This window comes from Grammomys surdaster, unplaced genomic scaffold (genome assembly GCF_004785775.1).
Source record: "Grammomys surdaster isolate TR1022 unplaced genomic scaffold, NIH_TR_1.0 130, whole genome shotgun sequence".
NCBI lineage: Eukaryota > Metazoa > Chordata > Mammalia > Rodentia > Muridae > Grammomys > Grammomys surdaster.
In genome coordinates this window covers 7,190,839-7,206,683 of record NW_021604588.1, presented here as the reverse complement: position 1 = coordinate 7,206,683, position 15,845 = coordinate 7,190,839, and the positions used below count along the sequence as shown (strand labels likewise).

Sequence of the window (15,845 nt, the reverse complement as noted above, 5' to 3'; positions counted from 1 at the left end):
CTGTATAAGCCAACAGTGAGTAGTAAGTTGTTAGACCCCAGCCAAGGGCTGAGAACTGATCTCAGGAAGCCCTTGTTGAGGATTTCCTGTGAACCAGCCTGCAAGAGATGACAGATTCTAAAATCCACTCCTTGAAGCATTCCCCAGGAAGATGCTTGAGTTTAGAAAGGAGAAGTGAGTTCCAGTTACTTTGGGGGTTAGACTGTGGGCCTTTGAAGTGGAATGTTCTGGAGGAGGTGGTTCACTGTGGGGCAGAGCTTTCATAACCTTGCTCAGCTTTCTTGTCTATTCTGTGTTTTTCTGACCGCAAATGCAATGTGACCAACCGCTGTCACCTCTGCCAGGATGGTCTGTATCTAACTGTAAGCCCCAAACAAACACAACCAAAACCCTTCTTCTCTTTGGTTGTTTCTGGTCAGGTGTTTGGTAGCAGTAAGGAAAGTAAGTAATACTTGGGGAGCTTTACTTTTGAAGGCACCCTGAGAGGATGTGAGACTCTGTAGGGACGAGAAGACAGGCATGAGAAGAAGATGAAGTTAATGGGTGCAATGAGGTCTGCTACAAAGCCTCAAATTCCTCTCCAAGTTCATCTGTCTCAGGAGCTCTTTAACTTCCCTGAATCATTTGCAAAGTGGGGATAATTACACTTACCTGCGAAGTTCCCTCGAGAGTCAAAGTTGCTGTATATTTTTTCTAGAAAACTTGGTGTGTGGTAGGCACCAAATAATGTGTCTTTCTTTCCATTTTCCTCTCAATCCAGTCTTCAAGAACATTGCATTCATGTTTGATCATGAGAACCACAAATGGTCAGGAGAAGTAGAGAGAGTGAGGATGACAGCATGAACAGGAGCCACTCCGAGCTCCTTAAAACCCTGGGTCTGTCCTGCCCGTCCTGTTACCCTTCACCGGGGCTTAAGCATCCATCCTAGATGCTGAACACACACGTGGGTGGACTTGAACAGAGAGCAGCTGCTGGGTGTTTTCACTTACAGATATCTCTGATTTTGTGGAAAGGCACCAAGAGACAGGCCAGGTTTTCTTCCTGATTCTTACACTGTCTGCCTGTGAGATCTTGGAATCTTGGGGAAACCTGCTTATGTTTCAGAAGCCCAGTGACCATCTTTGTGAAATAAGGGGCCAGGCAAGAAGGGGGGCTCAGCAGGCAGAACCCACCTGCTATGGTACTCTGACCTTGGACTTCTGGCCTACCAAACTAGGAGGAAATGTGTTCCTATTGCTTAAGTCACCAAGTCTATGTTTTTATCCATAACAGCAGCAGTGGTGATAATTTTGTAATTTAGCTCCTGGGAGGGATCTTAGTTATAAGACAACCAACTACTAAAAAAGGCTCTAATTTCCCTATTCTTCCAAGGTCTGTGACAGACAGCAAGTAAGCCTGTGAAGGAAAGATTAAGTGTGTGCTTACAAGTAATTTCTCATGAGATTACCCTAAGGTTGGGAAGTTCTTGAAGCATCCAGCTACATGCCCTACACAATATCTGCAAAATACTCAGAGGAAACAGTGGGTGCCAGAAGCAACGACCTTGACATTTAAGTCAGCCTCTGGTGAGTTTGCTTTCCCACAAGCCCATAGTGACATGTGTTTTTCTAATGAAGAACTTCAAACATCAAAAGAAGTCCCAAAGAAAGGTCCCTCAAAATAGGCAAGTGGGGTGGCACAGGTATGCCATCCTAGCATTTGGGATGTGGGGGAATTGGGAATTCAGAGTTACTCTTGACCACATATGTAGTGAGTTTAAGGCCAGTCTGGAGTACATGAGGCACTGTTTCAAAAACTGGTGCCCACAAGACCTACATATTTCCAGTTTCACTATATATTTGATGAGGTGTGCCTCATCCCCTGTCTTACTTCCTTACTACTCTAGAGGTACCAGACTCTTCACCCTTGAGAGGCACTTGAGAACACGACGTATGAACTAGTCTTAAATATTCTTATGATCATTCTCGCATCATACCCTCTCTGGGCTATAATTTTGGCTCAACTGTCAACTTATGGTGTGAAGCCTAGATATTCCAGGGCCATGTAAGTAAAAAAATTTCAATAAATATAGAGTTCATATTTTATCCTATGATCAACGAGAAGCCAATGATATGCTATTTGAAATGGTACAGTGACAAGGTATTAAAATTATAAAAGTAACAGAGTCATACAAAGCAACTTAGTGGAAGGAAGGGAAAGGCAGTGCCATGAGGCTCTCCCAGGAAAGCTACCAGGCAACTCCTAACATCTACAGTGCCAATAGGCCTGTGGAGCAGATAGCATTCCTGGCTGACATCCTGTTCCTCACCGGGGACTTTCTTGCCTTCACCAATCAGCCAGGATCTACTTATGAATTCAGTGGTGGTGAACAAGTGGATACACAGCACAGCATGCAATTTGTTAATACTCAGGGGCATCTCTATCCTCCCACTCCCCCCTTCCCCCCCATGCCTCCAGGAGGGTAAGGCCAGAGATGACAACCATCACTCCTGTTCTCCATTACGGGTAGGATACTAAGTAGAGTTCACTGGGAAGTGACAACTGAGAGGGGCTAGAAGATGGAAGGAGAAGCTGCTGCCCTTGACAATAGCTCGTAGAGGACAGGTGAATATAGCAGAGGCCACTGTGGGTGTTTTCTATAGTCTTGGGCCCCCTAACCATCACTAGGCTCAATGCTGTTAGGAACTGGAAGTTTTGGTTGTAACAAGAGCTCTATCCTTTAAGTGGTTTAAAAGTTGGCCTTCATAACTTTAAAAAAAACAAACCACTCAACCTTTCATTATATTGTCTTCCATTGTTCCTCACACTCAGAGTAACTTTCATTGCCCTGATCAGCCCTGACTGCTATCCATGGGTGCAGAAGGAAAGCAAATAGTTCTGAGATCACAACCATACTGTCACATGTGTTATCAAGGGTGGAAGAATTAATTTCTACCCATCGCTACTGTCGTCACAGCCCATCCACAGCCCTCTTCAGTCTGGTGTGATAAGAAAAAAGTTACACTTACCACACCCTCTTTCTTTTGAAGACAGAACCAATCAAATTTAAAGTAAGACAAAGTGTAGATATTCACCTAATAAGTTGCAGCAAACAGTGTTCCTGTCTAGTAAAATTTCCTGTGCCAATTGGATCAGGATGGTGGAAGTAGGGAGGGACCATACAGCAAACAGTAACAGGGAGCTCACCCTGTCACTGGGAAAGGATACCTTTGGCATGAGTGAGTCACATTTCTATCACCAGGATTCTCTTGCCTCCGTGGCTCATCTGTGAAGAAAATACAATAGTCTCTGTAGGACCACTGCTCATATTTTAACAATCACAATGATACACTTCTTCATATAACACTTCTCTCGGGTTACAGTTACTAGTCTGTGGGATGTTTTTCAAATATGACTTTTTTTTTTCTGCTAACACATGCGGAAGATTAAATATACGCAAATAGTTTTTTTTTTCTTTTAAGAGCAAAGAGAAAGATTTCACCTAACTGACTGTCAAAACAGTCAAGATATCTGTAAAGTTGCTGGGCATGGTGGTGAACATCTATAATTCCAGAATAAGAAAAGGGGGCAGGGTGATTGCTACAAGTAGGATCAGCCTGGTACATACTGAATTGGGAATCAGTCTGGGTACATAGAGACACTCTGACTCTATAAAGGGGGGGAAAACCCCATATTTACAGTGCCATGACTATGAGGACTGCATAATTTTCTTATTTTCTTACCAGGATAGATGGATGGACAGATCAAACAAAAATCAGAGCTATCAGAGGTTATCAGTGGAAACCGTGATAACACTGTGATTCAGTAGAAGAAATGAGGGATTGAGTTGAGAAAACTGGTTCATACATAGTACAAGGTTTGCACTTTGGAAACTTTTCTTTCTTATTTTTAAGTATGTACACACATGTGTGTCTTATGTGTAGGCATGTGTTTGTGAGTGCATCTACCTGAACCTGTGGAGGCCAGAAGAGGGCACTGAGCACTGGGAGCTATAGGTAGGTGTGAGCTGCCTGAGATGGGTGCTGAGACTGAAGTCAGGTCCTCTGCAAGAGCAGGACATGCTCTTAACTGCTGAGTCACCTTCCTGGCTCCTGGTTTGAGTTGTAGACATCTCCTTAGAGCTCAAGCATTCAAGGCATGATCTCCAAAGCAAGGGGGCCTCTAGGAGCCAGGTAATTGGATCATTAGGATTCTGCTCTCATGAACTGACTAATCTACATATGCCTAACAGGTTTGTGGAAAGGAGTTTTGTTATAAAAGCAAGCCCAGTGCTGGTTGGCCACCATGAGGTGATCAGCTCTGCTCTACAATAAACCCCCTGCTATGATGTTCACCCATGCCACCAACCATGCACTGAACTAACCCTCTAACGTCATGGGCAAAATCAATCTTTCTGTCTTTTAAACAGGTTTCTGTCAGTTCTTCTGTCACACACACAGAAGCAAACATATAAAGAGAGACTCCGAATTCATAAGCAAAAGTGAGGTCAGGATCTATTAAAACCCAAATATGAAGTCTGCATGGGTATGGAAGAAGACATTTGCAATGTCTGAAAGCAGCCATGGGTTTGCATCTAATATATATATATAGTATGTGTGTGTATGAAGTATAAGATGATCCTGAAAATCCATATGGAGGAATGATGTGAGGTTTGAATAGGTTTGTCTTCTATAGATTCATGTGTTTGAATGCTTGACCATAGGGAGTGGCACTATTAGGTGATGTGACCTTATTAGAGGAGGTGTGGCTTGTTGGAGGAAGCGTGTCACTGTGTAGGTGGGCTTTGAGGCCTCCTACGCTTAGGCTTTACCCAGCGTTCCTCTTGGCTGCCTCCAGATCAAGATGTAGAACTCTCAGCAACTCCAGCACCATGTCTGCCTGCATGCTGCCATGCTTCCCACCATAATGATAATGGACTGAACCTTTGAACGTGAAGCTGGTCCCAATTACATGTTTGGCTTTATAAGAGTTGCCTTGGTCACGGTGTCTCTTCACAGCAATGAAACCCTAATCAAGGAGGTAAACAACTTTTAAGTGGCAAACAGAAAAATACACATAACAGGAAAGTGGATTGCCCAACAAATATATGACTGATGTTCAAACTCACAAGAAACAAGTGAGAAAGCAATTCATAGACAGTGAGAGTATCTTTATAGGTATAATGCTGGCAAAAAGTGGAAAGGTGGGTGGCATTTTACAAAGCAGAGTTAAAAGCAGAGGCTAGGATGTTCCTGTAACTGCTAGTGGTGTTGAGGGGCTGAACTGCTGTCTGAGCATCCTGGAGGGTACTTAGAGAAGCTGAACTAGTGGGCTCATGTCTATTAGCACACGAACTCAAACCTGGAGTGCACTGTGGTGCAAAGGCTCACATTTGATAAATTCCTGTCTAATCTAGCTGTCTGCTTGGCAGATTGCCTCGGAGGGCTTCCCTAGGCTCGTCAAGGTTAAATAGCAGGTTCCCTGGCTCTGTGTCACCCTCTGCTGCTCCTGGGTCACCTCTGGAGCTCTGGCCTGTAGTCTATTGTGTCAACATGAAGGCCGATTCCGTGGAATCATAGGAGTAGGAGGCAGAGAGGACTCAGGGAGAGGTTCCAGGACGCGGGGCCACCAGCCTGTTGTCTCTTGCACTCCTTTTTCCTTCAGCAGCTACAGAGCTAAGTTCTACTTTGAGTGGCAATTTCTTTTCATTAATAAGGTTCCGGTACCAATACAATGGGTCCCTGAGACTGTTCACAGGGGTGTTTATTCTCTCTCAGTCTTGCCAGTAATAGTGCCATTACTGCTCAGTATCACTACCAAACTCCAGCCCAGTTTCTAGAAGTTTCTCTCTTGTCTCTTCCAGCTAAGACTCCCTCCCTGTGATTGGTGGACAGTAGGGGTTGGATATTTTGAATCCTCTATGGAAAAAAAAAAGAATCAAAAGAAGGACAAAGAGATGTGGAAGACAGAATGGATGGTTACTGAAGAATGCTGGGAGTTGAGGTAGAAAAGCCAGGAGAAACTCATCTGATACAGGGAGAGGAGTCATGGGAAGGAATAGGGAAGGAGAGGAAGATAAGAAATGTGTCACAGGCAAAAAAAAAAAAAAAGCAGGCCTGGAAGGCCAGGGGCAAAAGGAAAGAGCAGCCTGGGATTGCCAGCAGAGTAACTTCTGGAGAATTAGCAGCTGGAGTGGGACAGGATGAAGGCAGTAGAAAAATAACACCTTGGCATAGGTGAGAGAGGTAAGACGTTCATCCCAGAAATCCCAAAGCATGAGATAAAAAAATAAAACCACACAGAAGTAGAGTCTGCTAAAAAGGTGGACTATAGGAACATATTGGGATTTATATGGTTTACATGGGGAAGTGATGGGAACCAAGGATGGATTCTTAAAGACATAAATGCTGTGTGTGTGTGTGTGTGTGTGTGTCCAGAAGACTGAAATCAAACCCAGGCAGAGTGATCAGTTTTAAGAAACTCGTAAGATATACGGTTAAATTTGCTGTAAATGTTGAATAATGTTTTAGTATGTTCTGTGTGATGGTTAAGGCACACTTGCTTTAAAAAATATTATTTATTGCTTATTCCAAATTCTTCTGAATTAGGCACCTCAGGTTTCATCTGGAGACCAGAACAGAGCTTGCAAAGTTAAATGAGTACAGAGTAGGAAGGCCACTTCCCCAGGGGAAGTGGGATAGGAGGCAGGTACAGTGGGGGCAGGGCAGCCTGGAACACCTGCAACACACTCCCGGAGGCAGTTGGCTGACGTTCAGGAGATCTGTAATATTCTTCTCTTCCCAAAGAGAATTGAAGTATGCATTTTTAGTGCGTGTGATCTCAATTTTGAAAGTGGGCAACTAATGGAACTAAAAACATTGTTGATAGGAAAGCAATCGTGTGGTACCACAAGATATATGGGCCCAGTGGTTTGTAACCTCTGATCTCATCTGTGGAATGGGAGGGGCGATTTTTACCCTCTTGATTATGAAATGGTGGTGAACTCCAAGGCTATACGGTAGGTAGTATTCGGTAGAGCGAAGGGACGGTGGCAACAGAGGATTAAATTCCTGTGCTCAGATGTGGAGATAGCTTCCCTAGCCAAACTCCTTGGTCTTTTCCCAGTGCCTCAGCATCAACATGCCTCACAGGACACACCCCACAGCGCAGGCCTTGCAGCTGCGGAATAGCTAATGTCCTCAAGGGGTATCCAGCGCTGTCTTACTGAGTGGGACTTCAGGCAGGTAAGCCAGGTTTACCAGCCTTGTCAGTTAGCACAGAGACACCAATTGGAACTTCGAAGACTTTTCGTCAGAAATTTGTGGGCGGAAACTTCCTGGGGTCGCTGTGAGCTTTTTGAGGCTTCTCAGTTTCAGATGCAAGTGAGTGGGTGTCTCATGGAGAAGCAAATAGAAGAGAACAGGAGAGAGGTGTTTCCCGTGACTGTGGAAACTTTATAAAGAAAACTCACTTACCTTCTCTGGAGCAGTCAGCGTCAGAGTTCTGTTCTTGACACTTCAGTCTCCACAAGACTGAGAGAAGGAAACCCTTTCCTGGGGCTGGGTGCCATGCAGCAGCCCATGAATTACCCATGTCCCCAGATCTACTGGGTAGACAGCAGTGCCACATCTCCTTGGACTCCTCCAGGGTCAGTTTTTCCCTGTCCATCCTCTGTGCCTGGCAGGCTAGAGCAAAGGAGACCACCACCTCCACCACCACCTCCGTCACCACTACCACCGCCTTCACAACCACCCCCACTGCCGCCACTGACCCCTCTAAAGAAGAAGGACCACAACACAGATCTGTGGCTACTGGTGATTTTTTTCATGGTCCTGGTGGCTCTGGTTGGAATGGCATTAGGAATGTATCAGCTCTTCCATCTGCAGAAGGAACTGGCAGAACTCCGTGAGGTAAGCCTAGCACATGGGTTAATAGTTCCTGGCTGCAACATGACTCTGCTGCGTGGGAGTGGGGACTTGCTTATGGCCCATATGGGCCACTGTGTTCCTTGCAATGATTTGGGGTTTTGTTGTCGTTGTTTTATTTTGCTTTTTAATGGCAAAGATCTTTTTAATCCCCTCTATTCTAGAAAAGAGTTGTTATCGTGTCTTTTTTTAGAGTTGGAGAATCAGGTGCATGCTCACTCCCGCAAAGAGAGTGGTTCTCAACCTGTGGGTCATGACCCTTTAGTAGGGGGGGACGTCAAACAACTATTTTATGGGGGTTGCGTATCAGATATCCTGCATATGAGATATTTACATTATGATTTGTAACCATAGCAAAGATATAGTCATGAAGTAGCAATGAAATAATTTTATGGTTGGGGGTTGCCATCACATGAGGGACTGTATTTAAGAGCTGCAGTGTTAGAAAGGTTGAGAACCTTTGCTCACAGGAAGTTATTTTCCATCTTCTAGAGAATTTGAAGCAAATAATTATTCCTCTCTCAATTGTCAAGGGTTTTGATGAGCTTCTTACTGTTTCATATTTAGTGATTCAAGGAAGAAAATCAGTTTTGAACCTTGTTCAGAAGTGTAAATAAACTAAATCTCTTTGAAAAGACTTAGAAATCTTACTACTGCTCCAGATACAATTGTGTGGCCAGACTCTAACTGAGGCTAGGAGCTGACATATTTGAGTCCTCTTTCTATGGACCACTGTGACTTCTGCCTCTTTGGCTTAAATAACTCCACATTTATTCTATGACTCTTTTTCTTTCAATAGCTCACCAACCAAAGCCTTAAAGTATCAGCTTTTGAAAAGCAAATAGGTAAGTACTTTTATGTCTGTCTTTTGAGTTCCTAAAGATGGTCTTCAACACTCAGCAAAGCTGGGCGGATGCCTGGGATTCTGTTGCATTCATGAGCTTAAGATTCCTAGGCATGAAATCCTGAGGAACTTTTGACTCTTTGTTCAGTGTGGTTCTGTGAACTGTGTGAAAATATCGAATGTAGTTTATTGCTCAATATCAGTGTGTCTGAATGAAGATTGCACACAACTCAAATGAATTTGGACTTGACTTTGGAAAGAGACACACGTGTAGCTCTGAACCTTTTCCCTTGTTTCCTTCCATGGGTGTCTTGGTTCCATCTTACATCATGGTGGCTGGCACTCCTAGGGACAGAAGGGCAGTAGAGGCAAAGATACTAGATGCAAAATACTAGACCAGTTAAATTCAGTGCCCAAGTCTCCTGGTATGAAGCTGGGGCTAGGAGAAGAGTCCCCCAAAGCCTTTCTACCTATTAGGACTTCCCAATGCATAGAGAAACTTCCATCTCTTAATAACGGCCCAGAGAAGCAAATACAAAGCTGGTTTCTTTTGCAAGGGCAACCTGACAGTCTTATCTTAATAACTTTGAAGAAAACCAAACCATCCATAGAAAGAAGAGCTTTCTCCATACTTAGTCAGCTTGGTTTTCATGCAGGTCCCTCAACAACTGGAGTGGAGGCTGTCCTTGAATCTGTTGCCTTCCTGTGGGTCCCATTTCCCTAATTAGGCTGTCTTGTCTGGCCTCAGTGGGAGAGGATGTGCCTAGTCCTGAGTAACTTGATGTGCTAGAGTGGATTGACAGCGAGGAGGAGGGGTGCAGGGGTGGGGGTGGGGGTTCTCCCTTCTCAAAAGAGAAGAGAAGGGGAGGGACTGTGTGAGAGGAGGATGGGGGAGGGGCTGTGATACAGCTGTAAAGTGAATAAATTAATTAATTGAAAGAAAGAAGGAAGGAAGGAAGGAAGGAAGGAAGGAAGGAAGGAAGGAAGGAAGGAAGAAAAGAAAGTGACCAGTCAGCTCCTGTGTGAGGATATAAGCTCTTTCAGGGGTCACCATGGTAAGCTCTGGTTTTTAGCTCTGCATTCAAGTCTCTAAGGACCAGTGCCCATGTTACACAGGCACAGTGGAAATAACTTATTAGAAAAACAAAACCTCTCAGGATTTCTAAAGTGAAATCATTTAGAAAATCAGTGGAGTGTGGCTTGTGAAGCAGATGGTGATCACTCATTTTCACCCACTTGATGGAATCGTTTCAGTGAACAGAAGTCAAATGAACAGATGAGTCAGGTCTCCTACCCCAGTGGTTATCTTCAGAAACTGATTAACCATCACAAGAAGGTCAAGATGGTAACTTTACGATTAAGAGGAGCTGATGTAAAGAAAGGAGTATTTATTTCTTCCATCAAATTCATAAAAAGAAATAAAAACCAAAGATTATTGAATATGTGAGAGAAATAAAAAGCCATGTTTGGCACAAGTTTCATCCAACATGCATAGAAATTGTTGTAAGAATCCTGAAAAATACTAGGAAAGGTCACACCAAGGTCTTGAACTGGTAGTCTACCTTGTAATTGCATCACCAAAGAATTCTTTTAGTTGGGAAGGTGTATGTGTGTGTGTGTGTGTGTGTGTGTGTGTGTGTGTTCATCACTTTCTTATAAAACAACAAACAACAACAGTTTGGAGGAAACTGTACTCTCAGAATAGAAGATGAATTGAATACACCATGGCACATCAATAGGGGAACATCATGAACAGCAACCAAAACCACCTTGTGAGACTTTTAATGCCATGATTATTGTGCACTTAATGCTGTTAGGTAAACAGAAAAGTCATCAAAGGCCATTTTCAGTTTAATACTCATTATGAAAGTACTTGTGCGTGTTTTTAAACTTCTAACAAAGTACTTTTTCAAACATTTATTTATTTTATTGTGTGTTTACATACACATGCACACATGTGTGTGCCAAAGCTTGTGTGTAGAGGTCAGAGAGCAACTTGTGGAAATAAGTTCTCTCCTTCTACCTGTGGGTTCCAGGGATCAAACGCAGGCGCTCAGGCTTGGACTGAGTGAGTGTCTTTTCTCACTCAGCCATCTATCTGCCCAGCCATATTTCTTTTTATACTGCCACCTTCCCCATAGTTAGCTAACTGGAAATCGTATTTATATACAAGGTCTTTAGAGAGCCTTCCATGGCAGAGGCTGAGTCTTGGTTGGTGACTGAGGATGAGAGAGAAAGATAGATGCCTCTTCTTAGCACGTGTATAGCACAGTGGAGGAGAGGAACAAAAACAAACCAACAATACAATTTCAATCTGTACTAAGAATGATACAAAATAGTGTGGTCTGGAAACGTCCTTTATAGGTAGGTTTATGCTAATGCACAAGGGATCATACCTCTTGGTGAGAAGAGGTGTGTATGGGTCAGGGAGCAGGGAGGACATTCCGCATTCCACATGCAAGGAGCCCGAGACAGAAAAGGTCTTTCCTTGTATTTCTAGATATTGCTAGAACCTATCGAGCAGATATTTATAGGAGTATATTTTACAAGAATAACATTATGCTAGACTGTATGAGGAATATAAAGATGTGGGTCTCTGCTACATTTCCTGTTAGTGCATGGCAGAATGCCAAGTTAGCTGCTCAGGTGGTTTGTGGTGTATAAAAGGTCTAGTCTTTCCTATGCTGTTCACTCACTTTTTTCGAGGGGGGCTTTTCCTAGGTGCTAGAGAGGACACGTTTGTTTCTACAGTGATCTCAATAGATTGGGGCTATTTTCACATCCAAGGTGTGTGTTTTATAGTCTACTTCCAAGCCTGAGGTGGACAAGTCCCTTACTATAAATATTTTTTTAATGTACCAGTTAGCTGAATTTATGAAGCCTGGTAATAGATTTCTACCTTAGCTGAAATATTTGAATTTAGAGAAACAGTGTTTATTTTTAAGAATATTATCAATTTTAATTACATCAATTTAATTTACTGATGCTACACTAAACAAGGCTAAATGCTCTTGTGACTTTACTATATTGTAAAATGCCATCAGGGAAAGACTTGGCGGCCAGGCCCTCAAAGCCCTGCAGTGTTAGTACTAGTTTATTCATAAAGTGTTTATTCCAGAGAGGTACAGTTTTCCTGGACAAGAAGGAAGCAAATAATTTTTTTTTAATAGTTGCCCCAGAAAGGAGAAGCCAGAAGTATCAAGAAAGAAAAAGTCAGAGGGACTTTAGGTTTCAAAGGTTCAAGGGTCATAGTTAACTAAAAGTGCAGAAGGGTTTCCAAAAGGAAGAGCAGTGAAGGAGGTCATTAGAGAGTTGACAGGAATTTAACACAGAGATCTCACCTGGTGGGTGTTGCAGACAGAATGAGGAAAGGCCCAGGGGCAGGGAAGAAGGGGGCATAATCAGGTCATAGGACTCATGCTGTGCACAAGGGCTTAATGTGACGAGGAGAGGAAGTAAGGCAAAAGCAACGGATGGAGTAAAAATCTGGACGACCTCATGATCTGTGAGGAGGGCTTAATAGAGTCGATTTGGGAATACACTGTAGCATGATGACCATGAATCATTCTTTTCTAGACTCTTACCAGGCACCAGAATCAGGGTAACAGTCAGCCTGGGTGTACACTGTCTCCACCATTATGGTCAGTCAGCTTCTAATATCTTTTTGCCAATCATAATTAGGGTAGTAATCTTGACCTAAAGGGGCCAAGGCAAGTTCTAAGTGGAGTAACGAAAACAGCAGTCTTGTGCAGCAATCTTCTTGTATCCACTGTCTTCTTGCAATGTAATTTATGTATATACCCGTCTTTCCTTATCTCGTCTTTTTAAACTGTTTTTGAAATACACACTCCTGTGAGTCCCCCAGTTTAGATTTTCTCGGTGAGTGTGTACTAGGATATTTTATCTCATGCTCTGAAAATCTCATATTTAAATGATGGGATTTAGAGTTTCCATCAAGATAGTAGATGGCCTCTATCATAATAATTTTCACATGTCTTTTATCTCTCTGTTATGCAGCCAACCCCAGTACACCCTCTGAAAAAAGAGAGCCGAGGAGTGTGGCCCATTTAACAGGTTTGTGTCTAGAAGGAGTGGGTGGGGGCAGAAAGCCTTTGGAAAACTGTGGACCAACTGCTAAATTTCCATTGCAGCTCTTGGAAAGTGTTACAACTGTAGTTATTATTTAAGATCATTCTTATGTCTTGGATCTCATGACCCTAATCTGACAAAATCTAATGCAATGAAATTATGCGTGATTTGATCTTGCCCATGCAAGATCAAATAATCTTTTCAACTATTATAAAGTCCACAGGGGAACTTGTGACATAGGTCCCACAGGAGCACCGGAGGGTGAAATGATGAGCTATTCTGAGTAACAAGAGACAGTCCTGGCATTTGTGGGCTTTCAGCCTAAGGTTATAAAGTGAAGAAGTGGCTTAGTATAATACAGTATGAGCACCTCCACTAAGAAATAAACATCAAAAATGTGGGTAAATATCACAATAAGAGGTCTACTGGTTCCTGTAATCACTCGGAGACTGTAGAAAAGTTCATCTGGGTCCATAGACATTTATTGAGCACTTGCTGTGTGAAGGTACAATCCTGTGTGAATACAAAGGAAGGGGATTGGCCCAAAAGAAGAGGCCAATGAACCCAAACTAAGTGAGGAGATGGACCACATAATCATGAGACTTTGTTCAGATGTAGAACTCCAGAGATCCTTTTTTTATGGAGGGGTACCAAAGCCCAGCAGTGTTGGTACTAGTTTAGATTATAAAGTGTTTATACAGACAGCTGAAATTATCCTAATAATCTTCCCCGAGTTTCACCTGAAGCACACATTAAATTTGTCCCAGTCACATGGATGATTAAAATGAGGTGGGGAATTTGACAAACGTGTTAAAGAAACTCAGTGGTGAACCATGTTTTATCTTCTCAGCCACTTTTGCCTCAGCTGTCCTTCTGGATAGAATTTTTGTTAAGGGAGGCCCCACAGTTTTGCCTTGGAAGCTTAGCATGTCAGATGTATGGGCCTTTCTGGCTGAACGCTCCTCTCTGGTTTATTACAGGGAACCCCCACTCAAGGTCCATCCCTCTGGAATGGGAAGACACGTATGGAACTGCTCTGATCTCTGGAGTGAAGTATAAGAAAGGTGGCCTTGTGATCAGTGAAGCTGGGTTGTACTTTGTATATTCCAAAGTATACTTCCGGGGCCAGTCTTGCAACAGCCAGCCCCTAAGCCACAAGGTCTATATGAGGAACTCTAAGTATCCTGGGGATCTGTTGCTAATGGAGGAGAAGAAGTTGAACTACTGCACTACTGGCAAGATATGGGCCCACAGCAGCTACCTGGGGGCAGTGTTTAATCTTACCAGTGCTGACCACTTATATGTCAATATATCTCAACTCTCTCTGATCAATTTTGAAGAGTCTAAGACCTTTTTTGGCTTATATAAGCTTTAGAAGAAAAAGCATTTTAGAATGATCTATTATTCTTTATCATGGGCACCAGGAATATTGTCTCGAATGAGAATCTTCTTAAGACCAATTGAGATTAATTATGACTACATGAGCCACAAAGACCTCATGATCATAAGGTCCAACAGGTCAGCTATTCTTCATTTTCTAGAGGTCCATGGAGTGGTCCTTAATGCCTGCATCATGAGCCAGATGGAAGGACTGTGACTGAGGAACATAAAGCTTTGAGCTGCCGTGTGACAATGCAGAGGCACAGAGAAGGAACTGTCTGATGTCAAATGGCCAAGAGCATTTTAGCCACTGAAGAAGACACCTTTAAACTCACCTTCCAGGGTGGGTCTACTTGCTACCTCACAGGAGGCTGTCTGTTAGACACATAGTTGTGGTATGAATATACAAGGGTGAGAAAGGAGGCTGGGTTTAACTGATAAGCTAGAGACTGAAAAAAGCCAGTGTCCCACTGGCACCACATTTACTGTTACCTGATGTTTTCTGAGCCCAGCTTTGATGCTAGCAGAGAAGTAAGAGGGATGTTTGAGGCACAAGTCACTCTCTGCATAGCGTGTGTACCTCCAGTGCAATGATGTCTGTGTGTGTTTGTGTGTATGAGAGCAAACAGAGTCTAAAGAGTCATATAGATACAATGTGTACATTATGGAGTACACATTAGAAACATGTGTGTTACATTTGATGCTAGATATCTGAATGTTTCTTGGCAATAAACTCTAATAGTCTTCAAAAATCTTTTATTATCAGCTACTGATGCTGTTTTCCCTTAATACTAGTATTTATGTTCTGTGCATCTTAACGAAGAAAAGACAAATAAAATTATGTTATCAAATATAGAAATGAATTAAGTACACAGACTTTGGAAATCTGTCAGATGTGCTTATTGTTTCTTTTCTCTGTGGTTTCTTCATTCATAATGACTTTGGAGCATTCTGAGAAGAATTTGCAAAGGTGAGAAGAACCATGTGACAAATTCTCCCATCTTTGTAGGTTTCTCTTCTCTTCTCTCTAATTTCTTTCCTCTGGACCACACTTTACCCTGAATGTTGTTTATCAGCATTATGAGCAATGCTAAACAGACCCAACTTTTCATATATTCAATGGCAGCTCATATTTTCCTGGGGCAGAGCTATGTTGAAGTGGAAAGGACACATGCTTCATAGTTAAAAGGCTGGAGTTGAGTCTTTGTCCTTTCTTTTAGCTCACTTTGGTTGACCTCTGCTTTGCAGAAAAGAACTGATATATGTGTAACATTAGCCTCTTTAATATGTGTATGTAATAGAACTTTGTATAGATTACAGAATGGGTGTTTGAAGCAACATATGGGAGAAAAAGTTAAAAAGGAAACAGACACAAGAAACATACACCAATCCATAACATCAGATACAAGAATGATATCATTAAAATCTGATACGTCCAGGAATTAAATAGGGGAGGAAGAACGGACAGTACCAAGACAACAGAGCCCAAGATCTCATCTAAAAGGCAATAAATGTTTTCTGAATGAACTGAAGGACAAAACCAAAGGCTCAGGTTGGAAAACCTCAACTGCTCTTCCTCAGATTCTGCTGTCATCTGCTTTGGGTGGTTTGGTTCCTTCATGGAGAA

The 15,845-nt window shown here is 42.7% G+C and overlaps 1 protein-coding gene across 1 annotated transcript; it reads left to right on the top strand.

Annotated features, from left to right (window-relative positions):
• The first annotated feature begins 7,257 nt into the window (after positions 1 to 7,257).
• Faslg (Fas ligand) lies at positions 7,258 to 15,085 on the top strand. Its single transcript, XM_028761308.1, has 4 exons — positions 7,258 to 7,890; positions 8,705 to 8,750; positions 12,767 to 12,823; positions 13,819 to 15,085. The coding sequence occupies exons 1-4, from the start codon at positions 7,549 to 7,551 to the stop codon at positions 14,211 to 14,213; spliced, it is 840 nt and encodes a 279-aa protein (XP_028617141.1). The 5' UTR covers positions 7,258 to 7,548; the 3' UTR covers positions 14,214 to 15,085.
• The last annotated feature ends 760 nt before the right edge of the window (positions 15,086 to 15,845 follow it).